Source organism: Monodelphis domestica, chromosome 4 (assembly GCF_027887165.1).
Source record: "Monodelphis domestica isolate mMonDom1 chromosome 4, mMonDom1.pri, whole genome shotgun sequence".
Taxonomy (NCBI): Eukaryota; Metazoa; Chordata; class Mammalia; order Didelphimorphia; family Didelphidae; genus Monodelphis; species Monodelphis domestica.
This window is the reverse complement of record NC_077230.1, coordinates 67,889,345-67,909,233: the sequence shown is the minus strand read 5'-3', so window position 1 is coordinate 67,909,233 and position 19,889 is coordinate 67,889,345. Positions and strand designations below refer to the sequence as shown.

Below are 19,889 nucleotides of genomic sequence, written 5' to 3'. Positions count from 1 at the left end.
TATAAGTTATGTAAATGGGCAATTTGGTGGCTCAGTGGATTGAGAGCAAGCCTAGAGATAGGAAGTCCTGGGTTCAAATCTGGCCTCAGATATTTCCTAGCTTTGTGCACCTAGGCAACTAACTTTAACACCCATTCCCTAGCCCTTATACAATATTAATTCTAAGACAGAAAGTAAGGAAGGGTTTTAAATTTTTGTTAAAAATGTTATATAAATGAATTTTTGGTGAGCCAGATCAGTTTTTAAGTGATATATTATAATTTCAAAATGTTTTAGTTTGATTTCTGAGTTGCTAGCTACCAATGAATCCCACTAAGTTCCTATGTTGTCCATTCTGAATTTTCACCCATATAATTGATGGGTGATATAGCATAGCATAACTATAACTATAGCATAACATAGCTATAACATAGCAAGAGAAAAAAAATATGACCCATGATTTAAAGGAAACCTTCCTGTTAAGTAGTCTCATTCTAATTTATCTGATTTGTCTTTTTGGTGAGCATTTTCATTATCTGGAAAGCATGATTAATAATCTCAAGGCAATATCAACTTTCTTTGGAATTTTTGGACGATGTAGTTTAGACATTGTTGATAAAGATTTTGTTTTTATGAATCCATCTTAATCTGTGGGTTGAGAGTAATTATCATGTATGTAGTCCTTGAAACTAAAAGGTGACACTGCTGATTTAGGGAATTTCTTGATGTGCTTGAGAGAATAGTTTCATAATCTAAAATGTTTCTTACTACTGTGATAAAATAGTATGAGTTGTAAGCTGAAGGAACCCTTTTTTTCCTTCACTTATACCCTATCTAACACCCCCTGTGACATGTTACTGTTTATATTTCTCCTCCCTTCTATTCCTCACTAGATGTTGGTGGCCTTCCAGTATCTGTCCCTATAGTTGCACATTGACTTTGAAAACCACAGATGAACATTTTCTACATTGTATTGTATTTTTGTTATTTTGTTAAACATTTCCCAATTATATTTTAATCTTCAGGTAGCACTGGGGAATTTTTCAGGCTGCCAGTGAGTTTGCTCCCTCTGGTTTCTAGGATAGCTGCCACTTTGTTCAGAAATATTGCCATAAGTGAGGAGAGCATTTTTTTAGCTTCCTTCACTGTAGTTCTGTACTCTTTAGTTCTAACCTAACACTTTCCCAATAATTGTTATTCTAGTAACTAATTTTCTCCCTCTGTTTCTTTCTTTGCCCACTCTGGAAATACTTGACCTAAAAAAAAAGGATCTGGACACATATAAACTTTTAATTTTGGAAAAAAAAGCCACATTTTTTCATATTATTGATCTAATATGTACTAAATGTTTATTATGTATAAGGCACTATTATTACAAAGATTAAAGACACCATAACAAAACAGTCCAATGCCCTTAAGGAACTTAAATTCTACTGATAGAGAATCTCTAACAAATACCTAGAGTTATTTTTTTTTAACTTCTCATAGTTTTGGACTTATTATACTATGCATTAAGAATGTAGTCTTACAACTCATTGAGTATGTTAAATTAACTTCAAACAAACTTGTTTGGTGCTAGAGTTGAGAGGCAGACCCTCGGTCAATTGATGGGCAAGAAGAGAAAAGGTACAGAGGAGTTTCTTTTTAAGTGGTAGTGCTGTAGAGTTGAGCATTTATTTATTTTCCCTGCTTATGTACATAATGTAACATTAAGGTTGCACATTTAAACATACAGATCTGGAAATAAAAACTAAATATTTCTACCAGTTCTTACCATTACTAATGCTCTGCTTTTGAATTGCTTTATTCATACATTACTAACTAAGCATCATACTCTGGCCTCCTGTATGGCGAGTTATTGTTCGAATTTAAAATTGTTCATTTTTCTTCATTAAAAATTTATTTTTGTAGCCTTAATTGTAACATTAATATTGTAGAATTTTAGAATTTTTAGTCTTTACTTTCTAGAGTCTTTTTACTATATGCAGAATCTTTTAAAAAATGGGACATGTTTTAACACTGACAAAAGGAAACATGGAGTTGAGAATTACACTTAATAGGACAGAATAGAAAGAAAAGGTTAAAATGGACTAAGAATCATTGAGGTAAGGCTTGATTCTTAGGGTTTTCCAAATATCACTTGGAAAATCTCCCTACTTAAAAAAAGTCATTTCTACTATGAATATACTAGCATTTAATTGGATTCTTTTATAAGCACCAATTTAGTTTGATATAAATAATTTTATCATCAAAGTTACTTCTGGACTATGAATGAAAGGGAAGAGCTATAGACTGAATCAAGCAAAGCTTTTACTGAATATTTTGGAACTATAAAGTCAATTCTAAAGTGTTTTGAGGGACAGGAGAAATTCTAGGGACACTGTAAAAAAGATGCATTGGAAATGAAATTCTATTTATATGGGTAAGGTTCAACTAAGAGTTAAAAAAGAACTTGGAACTTAAATATTTGACCTTGGATGAAGCATTTAACTCTGATAAACCCCTATATCAGAGGAACAGACCACTAGGAAGGATTAATAATTATTTTCACTTACATAGAACATTGAAGTTGACCAAGTATTTTTCTTAAAGCAGTCCAGTGAAGTGGAATTAAGGTGGAACTAGCTAAAACATCTAGTCACATCTGGCTTTTGTGTAGTTAGATATCAAACCAGGGATCTGGTCTGATCAACAGATATGATTGTGTCACATAAATTTCATTTTCCTGAAGTTACCATTGTTTATAGATCTGTTTCTTCAGCGTTTCCAGGCAATATTGCTTTACAGATGACTCCCTAAAAATAATTAGGAACCAGATACCTAGGAGATGGGAACAAAGCCCAAAATATTATCTTTAAATATCTTGGAGGAAAAAGGTAGATATAAAATGCAATCTTGCTAAGAAACACAATTCAATGGCATAAGTTTAAATTTTGTATCCCTAGCAAAAATTTCAGAATCCCCATTTTGTAAAGTCGTTTATGTATGTTGAAATGGGATCCTGCAAGAGGATAATTTGACTGAAGTGTATGGTATCTGTTAAGCATAGTTTTATGGAAATGTAGATTTCTCATAAATGTCATTCTTATTTGTCAAGAAGAAAGCAAGCAGTACTTCAGCTTACCCCCTCATAAACACCCTCTTCCTTGTTTTAAACAGTTTCCTTATCTTCAACTTTCCAAGTAAGTCAGAGGGTTTTTTCCCCAACATGAGTGACCCTATGTCCTTGAGACAATCTTAATCATGTTGCCCTCATGAAGGAGGTATGTAAATAGTAGCTCTCCCAGGAGACATAACTATTTTTGTTAATTCCATTCCTGAGCTGTCATAGGGCTTTTAAACAAAAATGAGTTGTTGAAAGAGTACATGGTAGGAGGACAGAAGATTATTGTGAGGAAAACAAACCCCAAAACCTATACCACAACCCTCAGGATAAGTTATTTCTTGGGATCTACTTGATAGTAGCATTTCTATGCAAATAAAACAACTCCAGTCCAAAAATTACAATAGTTTATTCTCAATTAACTACTGACCGATTTGACTGAATTTCCTGAAGTATATTTAATCTTTTTGACTTTGAAGTGACACTTATCTGCTGCCACATTGTTCTCAAAACCGAGATTCTGGCTACCTGCTCCAGAAATGGCTTCAGTCTCTGGTGTCTTCCTCCTCTCTTGGCATTTTAGGTCAAGGTTGCTCTCTTTCCCATCCACCTGGAGCAATTCAACTCCCCTTTCTTTCTGCACTTCACTATCTGCTCACTTCCGCCTCTCCCCTTCTTCCTTTAACCAATTACAGGTGGCTGATAATAAACTGGTAAACATTTAGCTAAAAGGATTCCTTTTAGACTAAAAGGAGAAAATTTCCAAAGAAATTTATCATAGATTTGACCTGCTGAGAATGGGATAATTTTTTGAATTATCTTTGAGAAGGTCTCTCAGGGCTTCCTAGTATAGTTGCCCTTTTAAAAATTATTTCCCAATTCCCTGTATTTTCTTTTTTTTATTAGGATTTTGAACTAGGAAGATGAAGGAGACTAGTCACAAGTAGATAGATCTAGGGACTTAGAGGAGTAAACTTAAGGAGGTAGGATGAAGAACAGTCTCAACTCTTCTTTACCACAATATGATCCAAATTGAGGGGTGGGGGAGACAGGCAGACAGACACAGGCTCAAAAAAGAGGGAGGAATGACCACTTAGTTGTGCATCTATGGGATGGCTCAGATATTGTGAGTGACAGACTGCATGTATTTAGTGTGTGCATAGGTGTGCCTGTTCTCGATTTTGGAGATTGTCACTTCTTTCTTCTGTCAGTACAAATGCTGAATAATGCATTCTATTTTTAAAGAAGACCAAGGCTAGGTAGTATCTGATATCTTTAGTTTTGCTACTTAATTATTTGAACTTAAAATTAATTGCCATTTATCTTAAGTTTCTTTTTGAAATTCTGATCCTCTTTTTGATATTTTAATTATTTTAGCTTCCAATCAGAAGACTATACCACCGTCTAGGGTAAGTTTCCATTTATATAATAAGCTGTATCTGATTTAAGAAATTGCTAATGGTGTATATTGAGCCTTTTATTCTCTACCTAGGGTCTTAAGTTGGTAGAAAGCTTTCATCACTCCATTGGAGTAGATATTACCTCATTTTTCTGCTTTTTTTTTTAAATTTCTTAATGAGTAGGCAAAATTCTATATGTGAACTTAGTAGTTTTAGCAGCAAGGAAATGGATTGCATGGGCCTTTAAAGATCATATTGATATCTCTTGCCTAAATTAGGAAGTTTACTTTTACAAATAATTGTTTATTAATTTTGCACTCATGAAAGTAACTAAGGCCAATCAGCATACAATTTTTACCATGACCAATTGTTGTATAAATAGAAAAACAATTTTAATTTTTTCTTAAATCAAACCTATACTGAGAATATGTAGATCTGGTATCAGGACGGAAGGTGAGCAAACCAAGGTCCTCTTGAGGACATTGTGAACCTGGCTATAGGTCCTAGGACAAGAATGTTCTAGAAAAAGTAGGAGCTTTCCAATGTGGACACCAGGGCAGAAATAAGCTGGGGATACCAGAATCCTTCATCTATAATCCTTGGGGCTGGAAGGTAGCAGAGTAGCCGAGGTGAGGAGTGAGAGAGGGATATGGGAAGCCTATAAAAGTTCAGACCTTGAGGGTAGTGATAATCCAGGATCTCCTTTAGATCAAACAAACAAACAAATATATATATATATATATATATATATATATATGTACATGTGTATATATATATATACACATGTGTATATATATATATGCATATATATAAATAAATAAGACATTAAGGAACCAAATAGAATTTTGGAAAAATTACATATGGTAAATCTTGGGCCATTACACAGTGAGAATAGGAAGGAATAGACATATCTTCCAGCTATATCATAGCAATTTTATAAAAATCTACCATAATTTTGTATATTAAAACTTGATAAAACTTTATCAAGTATGGAAAAGCAGAATTAGATATACCCTGTCATGATCACAGTGCAATAATAATAATAATAATATAAAGAGCCTATCAAGAAAGGAATAAAATTAATTGGAAACTTAATCTTAAGAATCTATGAGTCAAGGAATAACTAGAAACAATAGATAATTTCATTAAATAAAATGACAATAATGAAATGATGCCAAAAATATTTTGTGGGGTGGGGTGGCTGAGACCAAAACAGTCCTTCAGGGAAAATTCATATCTCTAAACACTTTTCTTGCATAAATGAGAAAGAAAGCAATAATAATTGGACATTCAATTAAAAAAAAAAGTAAAAAAGCAACAGGTCACAAAATTTCAACCATCCACCAAAATAGTAATTCTTAAAATCAAAGAAATTTTAATAGAATAGCGAACATAAGCACCTCAGTTGAATTGATAAATAAAATTAGCTTTAAAAAAAAAACCCACAGCAGAAACTATTAGCTAGTCTATTTAAAAGAAATCAAATCCTATCAGTATCTAAAATCAGAGAATTCACAACAAGTAAAGAAGAAATAAGAAATTATTAGAAAATATTTTGCCCAATTAAATGCCAAAGGAATTGACAACTTAAATGGATAAATATAAAACATCTAAGTTATCAGAATAAGAAAAGGAGAATTTAAACAACCTAAACTTGGTATAAAGAGATTGATCAAGACATAAATAATAGAAAGGTAGGAAAACACAACATAAGACCAGATAGTTGCAGTTAAATTCTAATCAAACATTTCAACAATTAACTTCAGTATTACACAAACTTTTTACAACAAAAAGTAAAGAAAGATCCTACCAAATTTATTCAAATATATATAAATATATTTTTTTTTCAAATATAGTCTTGCTTTCTAACCTGCAGAGAGAGAAAACAGAGAAAATAGATCAATATCTATAAATAATATTGATGGAAATTAAAAAATATATTGGCAGCAAGGCTCTAGCGAAACATCAAAACAAGTATATATTATGACCACGTTGAATTTTTACCAGGAATGCGAGGTTTCTTTAATATTTGGAAAACATAAATATGTTAAGTCTTATCACAAAAATAATCAAAATCTTGATCACATGATTCGATGGAGATATATGATTGAGGATGTTGATTTTAAATGATCACTCTATTGCAAATATTAATAATATGGAAATAGGTTTTGAACAATGATACGTGTAAAATCCAGTGGAATTGTGTGTTGGCTCCAGAAGAGGGGAGGGAAAGAGCATGAATCAGTAACCATGGAAAAATACTCTAAATTTAATGAATTAATTAATTGAAAAACAATCAAAATATCAATAGATACTGAAAATTTTTATGAGAAAATACAATATCCATTTATTCAAAACATTTAAAAAGCACAGCAATGAATTAATCTTTCATAATGTGATAAATAATATCTATCTAAATGAGAGCTAGCATTATTAGTAATTATAATAATGACAGTAAAAGAAGAAAAAGAAATGAGGAAATAAGCATAGGCAAAGAGGAGAAAAATTATTACTTTTTGCCGATAATATGAACTACATAGAGAACACCAGAGAGTGAACTAAATTTTAATTTAAGTAATAACTTCAGTAAAGTATCAGGATATAAAATAAACAGAAAGCAACCATGAGCTTTTTATATATTATGAACAAAATTCAGCAGGAAGAAATAGGAAGAAAATATCTAAAGAGGTTATAAAACATGTAGTTATTCTCCTATATATACATATATCTATAAAACACCTTACAAAAATATAGACTTAAGAAAGTGGAAAGATTTTCATTGTTCATGGTTAGGCTATGCCAATATGATAAAAATGACAGTAATATTGCTTAGGTGAACTTATTCAGTGGATCCCAATTTTTTTTTTAAAGGATTTGGAAATATAGCAGAATCCATCTAGAGAAATGGAGATGAGACTCAAGGGAAATTTCGCAGGGTAAGGGAGTAAGAAGGAAGGAGAATTAGAACTTCAGGTAGTATCAGAAAATAGAAATAGTCGAAAGCATTTGGTATTTGTTTTTAAAAAATGTTTCTCTATGGATAAACAAGGTTATGCAAAAATATATAGAAGAAAGTAAACAAAATAGCATTGTGTTTTATAAACCCCTAAAATCCCAACTACTGGAATAAGGATTTACTATTCAGCAAAAACTTGAGAAAACTAGACAGCAGTCTGGCAGAAATTAGATATACTAAGATATGCTCCAAATGGATACATGACCTAGACATGAAAGATCACAGCATAAACAAATTAAGAATATTTAAGAAAAGAATATCTTTTACAAGGAAGAGTTTATGATCAGACAAAGGAGATTTTTTTTTTTAAAAAGTACATTATTGATTACCTAAAATTGTAAAGGTTTTGCAAAAACAAAATCATTGCAGTTAAAATTAGAAAGGAAATAATTAACTAAGGAAAACGTTGCTCTGATTAAACATTTCATTTCCAAAACATACAAAGAACTGATTGAAATATATGAGTAAGGGCATTCCCCTGTCCATAAATGGTAAAAAAGTATATGAAGAGGACATTCTTCAAATGAAAAAAAAAATCAAAGCCGTGTGGGAAAAAAATGCTTCAAATCACTAACAATTAGAGAACTGAAAATTAGAACAGCTCTTGAGAATCTACCTCCTACACACCAGATTCACAAAGATGATTTAGAAAAGAGAAAGAAAATAATAGATAAAAGAGCGTCTACTACTGAAAGACAGAAACATTATTAATGCATTGCTAGTGGAGCTGTGATTTGGAATTTGAACTATACCCAAAATGTGAGTATGTGTATTCTTTGACCCAGTATTGCATCAGTTAGACTTGTATTCCAAAAAAGGAGAGAAAAAGGAAAAAGACCTATATATAAAAAATATTTATAGCAGCTCTTTGTGAGAGTGAAGAAGTAGAAACAAAAGAGTTTGTTGTTGAGGAATGGCTGAAAAAATGATGATACGTGAATGTAATGGAATATTATTGTATCATGAAAAATGACAGTGATGGTTTCAGAGAAACCTGGAGAGAATTGTATGAACTGGTAAGTATGAAGTGGATCCAAGAGAAAAAATGTACAATAACATTTTAAAGAAAACAATTTTGAAACACTTAAGACTCTTGATCAATACTTTGTTCAACCATAATTCTAGAGGACCAATGCAGAAAGAGACATTTTCATGCATGAACAATGTCTAAATTTGTTATCTTGATTATGTCTTACTGGGGTTTTTGTTTTCCTTTTTTTTTTCAATTGGGAGGAATAAAGATGGAAGGATAGGAGTAATGGTGCCCCTCAAAAAAGAGAAAAGGAAGAAAAGAGGGTAATTGAAGTGTTTTTAAAAATGCATAGAAGACAATGCAAAGAAATTTAGACAAAAACAAGCAGGATAGCCTAAAAATAATTTTTTTTAAAGGCAAGCCCTATGTGGGGGGGGGGGTGCCATCATTTCCTCTCTTTTTATTATATGTATAGAAATGCTGTTTTTTGTGGGATATTAAAAAAATTAAATTTTGTTTTAAATAAAAATTAAATAAAAAGATATTGTGTCAAACTAATTTTTAAGCCATATATTGTTAATTATTTAGCTTCTTTTTTCCATTTCCTGGTCATCAAAAGAAAAATAGAAAAAATCAAAGTCATGGCAACAATAGGTTAAATACATATTCTTAATCTGATAAATCTCAAGTCTATTTGCCTGAAAAGTCATAAAAAAAACTGTTTTTTGTGGATCTCCTTATCTAAGATAGGTATTGGAATCAGTAGCAAATGTTATTCAGTCTCTTGAGGCCTCTGTTTGTTCATCTGAAAAATGAGTAGGTTGGACCAGATGACCTCTACAATCTTTCCCAGTCTAACTCTATGATCTATAACAGTCAGTTTTTAAAACCGTATAATTTAATGATAACCTTATCTGTTTGCCCATAAGACTTAACAAATTTTCCTTCCACATTTCATGGTTCAGTTTGGCTGATTTTTAAAGTGATTCCATCCATTCCAGTTCCTTGCAAAAATAATATTTTCACTGCTTTGTTTGTTCTGTTAATTGTTGTTATTTGTGCCCTTAATTTTTTTAAGTAATAAATCATTTCCTTCCCAGAAAGAATAACTCTTGAAGGAATTAAATAATAAGAGTGCAGTTATTTAAGTTAATGATCTGAGTTAATATTATTAGCCTATAACCTTTATTTTCTTGCATGTTTTTAGGCATTAGAATCCATTGTGTTATGAAATAATTAGCTTAAAGTAGCTTTAAATATGAAAGGACATAAAATAAATACAATTTTTACATAAACTTATTTTAAATATTTTCCAGAAAGCTGTAGAGGAACCCCTTAATGGTAGGTGTATATTCTATTTTTATTCAAAACCAGTTCCTAACTTGGACTGGCTCAGTAGTATATAGAAAAAGTGTTCCACCATGCTTTGTGGAGACCTGGAGGTCTATTTGACCTTTCTTTTGTTAAACCTTTAAGAGTTCAGAGTGTTGCTTTTGTGATGCTCTCAACTCAGAGATAATGTAGTGTCATCTGTCACTACTATACTTGCCTCTGCAAGTCAAGTCAAGAATAGCTACTGAGAAGGAAACCTTTCCATTTACTTGTTGCCTTGATGTAGTTTATTCCTCTTAAAGGGAATACTATTTGGAAGTAAACTTTCCAAGTTGTGGGTTTTCCTGGCAAAAACTTACAAATCCACCATGGGGCAAGGCCAGACTTCTGGTTTCATTAAAACCTAGATCCTGGACTTATGTTCCAAACTGAATCTTACTTTGGTTCTGTGGCATGGGGGATGGGGAGAGAGGAAGGAGTAAGTATAGAATTCAGAGAAAAGGCAAGTTTCCAATCATACCTGGTTGAAATTTTTCAGTTTCTTGAAAGTAGCCTTTAAAATTAAATAGGTTCTAAAAAAAGTTAAGTAGTTGGCATGATATTTCTGATTTTTTTTATTTGGCCCTAATTGCTGATTGTAAAAAATTTCTAACCGCTTGCTTGGCTTATTACTAATTCTTAGCGTTTAAAGAGTCAAAAGGAATGATGAATGATGGTGAGTACTGAATGCAGTTGCAAATATAGACTGTTTCCATCCAAATATTTTTTTTAAACCCACACACAGTAGCTTTGCATCAATGTTAGTAACATTGCTGTGATAAAAGAGATACTGTCATATCATAAAGATGCCAAAATCTTTAAAATATAAACCTTCCTTTCTGTAGAATCATGCTTCCAGATCAACCCTCCCCAACCTCCAGGAAAAAAAAAAAAAAAAGATCTTCCTTTTAACTCATTGATAAGATTGCTTGTTTTTTTAAGACACACAAGTGATCTAGAGGAGGAGTGTTGAGCACATAGAAATGAGGACTACTAAATAAGGATCCATGCAAGGCTGTATATGGAATTAGAAACCCACATACTAACATTATCCTTGTTTTATAATATTTTTATTTTGTTAAAATATTCTCCAATTGCATTTTAATTTGGTTTAGTCTATACTCAGAAGTATCGTGGGCCATATGCAGTCAGAGTGTTTGACATCTATGATCAAGAGAATATCTTTATCATGACAGAATCTCTCTTATTCTTGTGTCATCACCTCTGAGGACTTAATATCTCTGTTTCATGCAGGAACTTCATTTAAATTTTTTGGAGGACAGAAATAATAACTCCCCATATAACTATGTTTGGTTCTCTTTCACACTTTTTCCTGAAGTATATTTTCTTTCTCATGTTATTTTCTTACTCACTAAACTAGTGATTCCTTATTACTTCCAGGTTCCCTTACTTTGGCATTTAAAACTCTTTATATCTTTTTCCTTCTTACTGCTCTGATCTTCTTGCACTTCTTTTGTCATGGGGATTGGCTGTCCCCACACCTTAAATTCTCTTCCATCTCATCTCCACCTCTTAACTTTCCTGACTTCCTTCAGATATGCTTCCTTCTGCTGGAGGCTTTTCCAAGGTCCCTTTGGTAGCCTTCTCCTCCTCAATTACCACTATCTACTCTGTTCATATCTTGTATGGATCTAATTATTTACCTGTTGTCTCATTAGAATATGAGCTGTTTGAGGAAAGGGATTATTTTTACATTCCTTTGTATTTCTAGCACTTAATTCAGTGCCTAGCACAAAATAAGCCCTTACACAAGCTGAAATTTCAATGATCTGTAGATTTATTTTTCTCCTATGTGTCTATGAGTTTTCCATATTTTTTACAGATTAACATTGTAAATATTTATAGTGTTTCCTTGGTCCTGCATGAAATTATGAGATTATAGAATGGTAATTTGTGTTCATGTATAGTTTCATTGGTTTTCCCTGTGTTGTTTTAAAGGCTGTGACCTAAAAGAATTAGTGTAGCATAGTGGATAATGAGTTGGCCTTAAATTCAGGGGGATGTAGTTTGAAATTGTTTCTGACATTTAATTCCTTCCTTTGCCTCAGTTTCCTCATCCATAAAATGGAGATAATAATAACCCTAGGCTCTAGCTCAGACTGGATAAAAGGCTCAAACATATCATGCATGTCAAATGCTTTGCAAAGTTTAAAGCTGTATGATATGTAAATATCACTTGTTTCTTTTTTTATCACCCCAGAAGCAAAGGGTAGTACTGAATTAAGAGGGCCTGGCCTCTTGTTCAATTAATTTCTCCTGGGTATTGTCAACACTTGACTAATTTCTAAAATCTTTTATGTGTTGTTGAAAGCTTTTGAAAATAGGGATTGAGCCTCTTACAGTAGGGATCACAAAAAATTCTTTACTTTCATTGCTTCATGTCACAGCTTTTATTGCAAACATGCTTGTTCATTTATTTGGAGAAGAATGGGGAAGTTTCTGTTGTTATGTAGGTGTAATTTAGTAATAAATAGAAAGCCATTTAAAAGTGAACTGGTTTCTATGGAATATGGTAGTGCAGGGTCCTCTGTTTATCTGTACTCATATTTGGGTGATGTATATATTTTTTTTTCTTCATGCTTTTTTTTCTTGTTATATGTCTTTTTTTTCTTCCAGTTTTGGGAAGTCACTAAGACATGACCCCTACTCCACATATATATAGAGGACAAGTATGACAACCTTGAGGCCTTAGTACTCCCTTTCATCCTAATTTAATGATTTACTACCTTTTTAGCCGATATTTTTGGAGAAATTTACTGAATGGAATCTGTGACAATCAGATATTTCCTCTGGGCATAATTCCACTTAATTAAGTTAAAAGCTGATTAGAATTTGATACTTTAGCAAATTTCAACACGAATCTTCCATAAATCTTGATCAGTGGCTCAGTGGTTCTTAGATTGTATATATTGTTAATTGTTCTGCTCTTCCAACTAATGAGGCTGCAGGGTTTTGCTGACTGGGCAGCATTCCTCATGTACCTTATAGACTCAGATTGCTATTTAAACAGTGTGAAATACATGCATTATCTTGCTGAATATATATATACCTGAATACTGACTGTGTGTTTGCTCTTTAATTTTTCAGAGTAATTGAAAAAGAATGATGGACTCTGATTTGGAGGATAGTAAGATGTGAATGGAATATTCTTGTGCTCAGACACCATGACCTGGATTCACTCACTGAAGAAAAGGAGGAAATTCACTGGTTTTCATCTCTGGGGGGGGGGACCCCACCACCACCCATAAATGATTGCTACAGTTAAGTTTATATTCAAAACAGCTGTAATTTAGTTAATAAAAGAATTATAAAGATATGTATTGTATTACCCCATTGACAACTAGTTTTGGGGAAATCATTTTGATTTATTGTTCAATAGGGACAAATTAGAAGTGGTACCTTTCCAGAATGACACCTTTATTAAACCCCGTGTCTGTATTTCCTGTAACCTACTGGGGTTTTCTAAACTGGTAAAAGATGAAATTGACCCTGTACGACTTGGTGGCTGCTTCAAGAAGTCTATGAGACATGAAAATCAATGGTTTCCATCTGACTTTGCAGGATAGCATTCCTAGGAGCACGTTTGGTAGACTGTGTCCATTGGGTCAACTATTTTTGCCAGTTCTGAGTCAAGAGAAATAGAGCTTTTAAGAGTTGGGTTGAAGTTCCTTGCATCTTGCATTGCCACCTACGTGTCTGTCATATGCTTACCTGTGTGGATGGGATCTTCATTCTGGGGGAGTTACCACTCTTGCAGCTTCGCTGAACGTGAAATGTAATAGTCAAGAGCTTCTCTAGAGCCAGGGTGATCACTTAAGACCCTGCAGCTTAACCTTGTGATTTTCTTAATGGTTGGTTTGTGGTTTTTTGTTTTTTGTTTTTTTCCTTTTAAATCCTGTCTTGTCCTTTTAATTGCTTCTGTCTTACAAAATGTTGAGTCTTTCCTCTTCCTTGCACCAGGTCCTGTGACATACTCCAATCTAGTTGCTGAAAGGGATGGGTCTTGTTCCCAGAGCACTGCTTTCCAGTCTTAATTTTTTGGCAGAAATAACATGAGCATTCCCTTCCCCCTGGACTGAGGGTATCATCCAGTGTTATTTCACGTATTTTTTGGTCTGGGGCATGAAAAACCAAGATTGAGATTTGAGCTTTGATCCCCTGCATGGCAGTACAGTATAGTGCATCACCATCAGGCCAGCTCCTCCAGAGGGCCTTTTTAAAAACTACTGTTGTATCTATGTTGCATGGAAAAACAACTGACCACCATCATCTTCCTGTATTCCCTCCTCAGTCTCTCCCTTCTCTAAGACTAAAAAATTAAAACAAAAAAACAACAAAAAAAACCCCACCCCACTTTTCCTGCCTTACCCCGGTTTGAAGTTTAGCGTTATGGCAGCTGTGATTGCCTGTACTTTTAGATATTAGCACTTGTTTTTACCTTGTTCATGTGTCTATGTGAGTGAATGTGTGTATGTGTGATAGGCACATGCTTGTTACATGTGGACACAATTGAAGTGAATACAGAACAAATACTGATTTTCTACTGTCAGTAGAATTATTTAAAACAAAGGTGTTTATTAGATAGGACTGGTCATTAAAATAATTTGATAATTAAGAAAAAGTCAATTGTCCAGCTTTATGACTGCTTATCAATACCCTTAAGTACCAGCCATTTTCCCCTTGTTTGTATACTAAGCAGTCATATCTGTGGTTGCATTGATGATAGTTACTTCTTAGTCCACTGAATGTTCTCATGTGCCTCTTTTGTATGCTAGTTCAATACTACTCAACTTAATTTTCATATTTCATGTTGGGACCAAGTGGTTTGTCCTTGGCAAACCAAAATTTAATGACCTTTTGATGCCTCACAAAAAAAAAAAATATCAAAATGCTTTTTACAAAGCCAGCTCTATTTTTCTTTTATACTTTGTCTTTTTTTTTCTTCCCATCCACCCTTTGTGGTATTATTCAAAATATTGGCATAGAGGAGCTGGATTGCTGAGAGTACATCAGTTCTTGCTGCTCTTCTTCTCCCTGAGTTATTTCTCTTTTGGGAGGATACTGGGGAGGGGGGAAGATCATTGTTGATAAAGTTGAAAAATAGTTAAAGCAGGTGAATTTGCAAAAGTCCAAATCCCCCCCCCCTTTCTTTTTTAGAAAATAGCCAAGCATGAGGATTTTCCCAGTGAATTTCTCACTGAACTGCCATTGTCCCTTTTTTTCCTTAAATATGCAGTGAAATCTCAATAATTCAGGGACAGTTATGCAGGAAGTATCCTTGCTTTTATATTCTCCCTATTTCTTCCTGCCTTTGGGGCTTTTCACTGCCACCAAAGCAACTCCATCAGAAAGTGGCAGAGGAGAGATTATGAAGAGAAAACTAAGTGAATCAGTCATATTTTCCTAAGGCACTTGGTACTATGCCTGGCACACAGGTGCTCAATAAATGCTAGCAGCTCTGGAAAAAGTTTGATTGGGGGAGGATATTGAAACCACCAGCCAGAGTTGTTTTAAAATTTTTTGTTTAATTTTTTAAAAATGAATTCTTGTTGTCTTCCTTAGTTTCCATGTTGTATTCCTCTTAGTATTTTTTTTTTATTCCTGCCTCCATATTTTCCAGGTCCCCCTCCTGTTTCTCCATTCCCATGTGGTTACTTAACTCCATGACACCTCAAGTACTAAAATATACTGAGCACCTATTGTTTAGCTTTTATTTTTGTTAAACACATTTCCCCATGAGAGGAGCCATGAAGTGGAAAGAGTACTGAACTGGGAATGATGAGACCTCAGATCTCTTCTGCCACTGTGTGACTATGGGGAAATCACTTCCCTGAGCCTTGATTTGCTCATTTGTAAAATGGGGTATGGATTAGATGAGATGATTTCTGAGGTTTCTTTCAGCATTATCTCTAGTTAAGTTTTACTCAGCTCTCCAGCAGCTTTCTTGGCTGTTATTAGCTTTTCCCATTCTATGTGGTCTGGATTCCTCAACAGGAATCATCTTCCTCAGTTGTCATTTTGATCAAATAGTTCTCAACTGAAACATGTTCCTAATTATCTTAATGCTTCAGAGTTCCTAATGGTTTCTCCCACCCTCTTTATTTATCAGTCTTTTCTTTCTTTTTTTTTTATCCTGTCTCCAACCTATCCTTGGACATCCTTATTGTGCCTCTGGGTACAATTCCTTCACTCCCTTTTTATGACCTTTCTAGCATTTAAGCCCTTACCTACAAAGTGTACTCTTCCTTCTCTTTCCCCCTCCCCCAGATTCATAGATTTATTGAACTATCAGGTTTTTTGCTCCATTCAGCTCTTTTCTCTATCTTATCCAACAAAATCACCAGTTATTTAGTACTTATGTGTATGTTTGTTTGATTTTATAGGTGTTCTTTGTTTTGAGTAAATCAATATATGAAAATTTGGAAAATAAATATGAAAAGTATTCCTCTATTTAAAGAAATTTCTTTTAAATAGGGAATTCCTTTTGGTGAATTATTCAAGAATAATACAATGGGGTACCTTTAGATGGGGCAGAGCTGCTGCATTTCAAAAGACACACACACACACACACACACACACACACACACTCATAATGCACATTTAGGTATTTGTCCTATATATTTCCCACTAGATCTTCCAGGAGAATAAACAGTCTTTTTCTTCCTTTCTCCCCATAGTGCCTAGTTTAGTGCTTTGCACACCATAGATGGTAATTTGACCAGGTAATCCAAGAGTTGGCTATAAATACATTTCCTCCTCTTCCCCCCAGTACTCTTATTAAGATGAATACAGATTTGTAGTATGGAAATCCTAAAAGGTGATTTTTTTTAAACATGAAAAGTATAGGTCATCTGAAAAAAAATTCTTCAAAATGTTAGAACTTTCAAAAATATAGGCGTTTTCTTGTCAGTGTGAAAGAAATAAATGGCTCCCCATTTAGTAAATGGCCAATTTAAAAACACTTAAATAGTCCCCTTGAGGTTTGAGAGAGTAGGGGTAGAGTTCCATGTCCTCCTTTCCAAATTCTTTTCACTTTTCTAACTAAAAAAGGAATTGGGCTTCAGTAGTTTGTGTTGTCTCTATTTAAAAAAAAAATCCATACACTGTTGAAAACAGAAAACTATAGGGCAGCTCTGTATGATTTTTACTTGTTTTTTTATTTTGTTCAATTGGGGTTTTTTATGTCTATTGTGTTTATGTGCATATTGTGGGGGAAAATCACAAATAGCAATCATTTACTGCCACTAAACCCATATGGACACAGAGTTTGACTGTTCTCAACTGCCAATGAGTATAATCCCATTAGTCTGTGGAGGGAGGGGGGCAGCATGGACAGTAGTGAACAGAGAGTTTCCTGGATGCTAGAATGTTAGTGCCCACCTTATTTGGAGGGAGCATGTGCCTGACCTTTTAATCATAGTGGTTATATACTCTGACTTTATTTAAAATGTTTCTCACAAATTCAGGCTTTCCCCCCCAAAATCACCTTTAATGGACTTCCTTGTAAGGCAACAGCAATGGATTCTAAGTCTTGTGATTATGGTTGGTGAGGGTGAGAAGCAGGTTTTTATTTTTAATTAAATGGAGCATCATTTACAAAAAGCCATTGTCAAAAATTGGATCCCATGTGTTGTAAATATCCATTAACCATTCTAAATGAAGAAAAATTCAGTTTTGCTATGTACAAAGGCCCTTCCGGGGGCTTTTCTGGATAGCAATTAAAGGTGTGCTATTTGTCAGTAGCCATTCTTACAGTGATTTAAAAACCAAAGTTGTTTTACAGCTGTGTTGTAACTGTCAGAGGTTTTTGTTTTTTTTTTTTAATGTATTAAATCGATTTATCACTGTTTGAAGCTTTGAAAATCTGCAATCTTTGCCAAGGTATTTTTTTTATTTAAAAACATAACTTTGTAAATATTACCCTGTAATATTATATATACTTAATAAAACATTCTAAGCTGTTTTGGTGAGCTGCCTATATTACCACTGTATTGAACTACACAAGTACAATCGTGCAATTTGAAGGGATGTGAATTTTCAGAGTTTTAAATAAATGCTGAGAATGAGACAGTGATTGGAGGGGGAGGGAATAATTATTGATTTCTAGATATCATTTCAAAATGTATGAGGGAGAGTTAATAGCCAAGATGAATCTCCATTTTTCATAAACATAATGTATGTATTACTACGTTACCTCAGTATAGTTGAATGTGTGATGCTTATATTTGCTGCATTATAAAAATGGCAATGTTTTTGATCATGTTCCTAAAATAAAGTATTTTGAAGTTCAAATTCATCTTAGTTATTGACTCACCCTCATAAAGAAGCTGCAAAATATATGGGGATGGGTGGGGCATACAAGCATTTGGGCATTTAAGGTGTGCTTTAAATTATAGGTAGATATAATGGAACAAATTACTGAGAGAGAAAAAAGTGGTTTTTTATGAAGGTTGTTTTATTATTCACTCGGGCCCTTTGGTGTCTTATGGAAGGAACATGCTAGAGGGTGTCCCAAATATCTTAGTGAAGTTTTAAGCCATTAAAGGTAAGCTGGCTTTTTTTTTTTTTTAAGCTTTGGAGATATCTTATCCTGGCAGTTAGGAGATGTGACTTCTTTTTCCTTTTGTTTTAACCTTCACCTTCTGTCTTTGAATCAATACTTGTATTGGATCTAAGGCAGAAGTGTGGGTAAGGGCTAGGCAATGGGGGTTAAGTGACTTGCCCAGGATCACACAGCTGGAAAGTGTCTTAAGCCAGATTTGAACCTAGGACCTCCTGTTTCCAGACCTGGCTCTCAATCCACTGAGCCACCCAGCTGTCCCCGTGGAGATGTGGATTCTAATCATTGGCTAATCATTTCAATTCAGTGAGCTTTAGATTTCCTATATACAAGAGGTAAAGGTTTACTAACTAAAGTCTCGCTGAATTTAAAAATTCTTGACTCCATTTTAAAGGGAAAATGGGGTAGACTTCTAAGAACCATAGGCCATTAGCAGAGACATCCTACAGGCATTTAATTCTATTTTTTTCCTGCATTAGCATCAATTCTAAGAGAGAAGAATGGCAAAGGTTAGGACAGTCTGGGTTCAGTGACTTGCCCAAAAAGTGTCTGAGGCTATATTTGAACCACAGGTCCTCCTGCTGCAGACCTGGAGCTCTATCCCACTGCTACCTAGCTGCCCCAAAGCAGTCAATTTTTAATCTTGATGCTAGCTTTCTAAGTCACGTACTTCTTATATTCTTGGTCCTGAATGTGTGTTTTTAGATTATTTCAACAAAAAATATTTGGAGAGAAACTACTATCTTATTCCTTACCTAGTAGGCAACTTAATTTTTATGTGTCTGAGGACTTTTTCACGATCAGCAGGGGTGACTCTAATGGAGCTCTGAAAGCGTTTAATGGTCTACCTCCTGCCCTGAAAGTTGCTATGTGTAGCATAGAACTGTACTCAACCTGATTAGAACACCCACTGAGGCGTGGGTCTCTTTGAATGCAACCGAATTGGATTTTTGGACAGCACCTTTCAGACTCGAGGTATCAAGTATGACAGCTTCAGAAAATAATAGATTGTGATAACACTGATCATGTAGGACATGATTTCACCAATTACTCAAAGACAGATTTAAGCAAAATTAGAAACGGATTGAGTGTCAGAAGAGGTGGTTTAGGACTCTGACTTCTGGTTTTTGTTTTAAGTAAAAGTTCATGCTAATCTGCCCATTGCTCAGCAAAATATTTAGAGCCTGTCATTTTCACTGTCAGAAAAAAAAAATAAAATTGATTTCCACATTGGAATTTTCTTTTGATCCTTTCTGTTTCTGAGGGAATGGGACAGACCTATGATTTCATTGGTCTTGCCAGCTCCCAGATGAGCAGATTAGCAGCTTGTCTGCAAACTATGATTTTAGTGAGGATTGGGAAGTTCTTTCAGTTGTTTTTCAGTCTTGTCAGGTTCTTCTTGACCAAGGGAGCAAAGATGCTGGAGTGGTTTGCCATTTACTTCTCCGGTTCATTTTGCAGATGAG

The 19,889-nt window shown here is 34.0% G+C and overlaps 1 protein-coding gene across 14 annotated transcripts in view; it reads left to right on the top strand.

Moving 5' to 3' along the window:
- The window catches only part of CD47 (CD47 molecule), a 131,474-nt gene extending 113,319 nt beyond the window's left edge, over positions 1 to 18,155 (top strand). For 4 of the 14 annotated variants that reach the window (XM_056793429.1, XM_056793427.1, XM_056793426.1 and 1 more), the window contains exons 9-12: positions 4,460 to 4,491; positions 9,788 to 9,812; positions 10,486 to 10,518; positions 12,951 to 18,155. In XM_056793429.1, the coding sequence (XP_056649407.1) occupies positions 4,460 to 4,491; positions 9,788 to 9,812; positions 10,486 to 10,518; positions 12,951 to 12,955 (95 nt within the window). In that variant the 3' untranslated portion in view covers positions 12,956 to 18,155. Of the gene's footprint in view, positions 1 to 1,558; positions 1,606 to 4,459; positions 4,492 to 9,787; positions 9,813 to 10,485; positions 10,519 to 12,479; positions 12,533 to 12,950 lie in introns of all 14 variants that reach the window. The other 10 variants (XM_056793430.1, XM_056793431.1, XM_007493613.3 and 7 more) reach the window with 6 other exon arrangements.
- Positions 18,156 to 19,889: the final 1,734 nt, after the last annotated feature.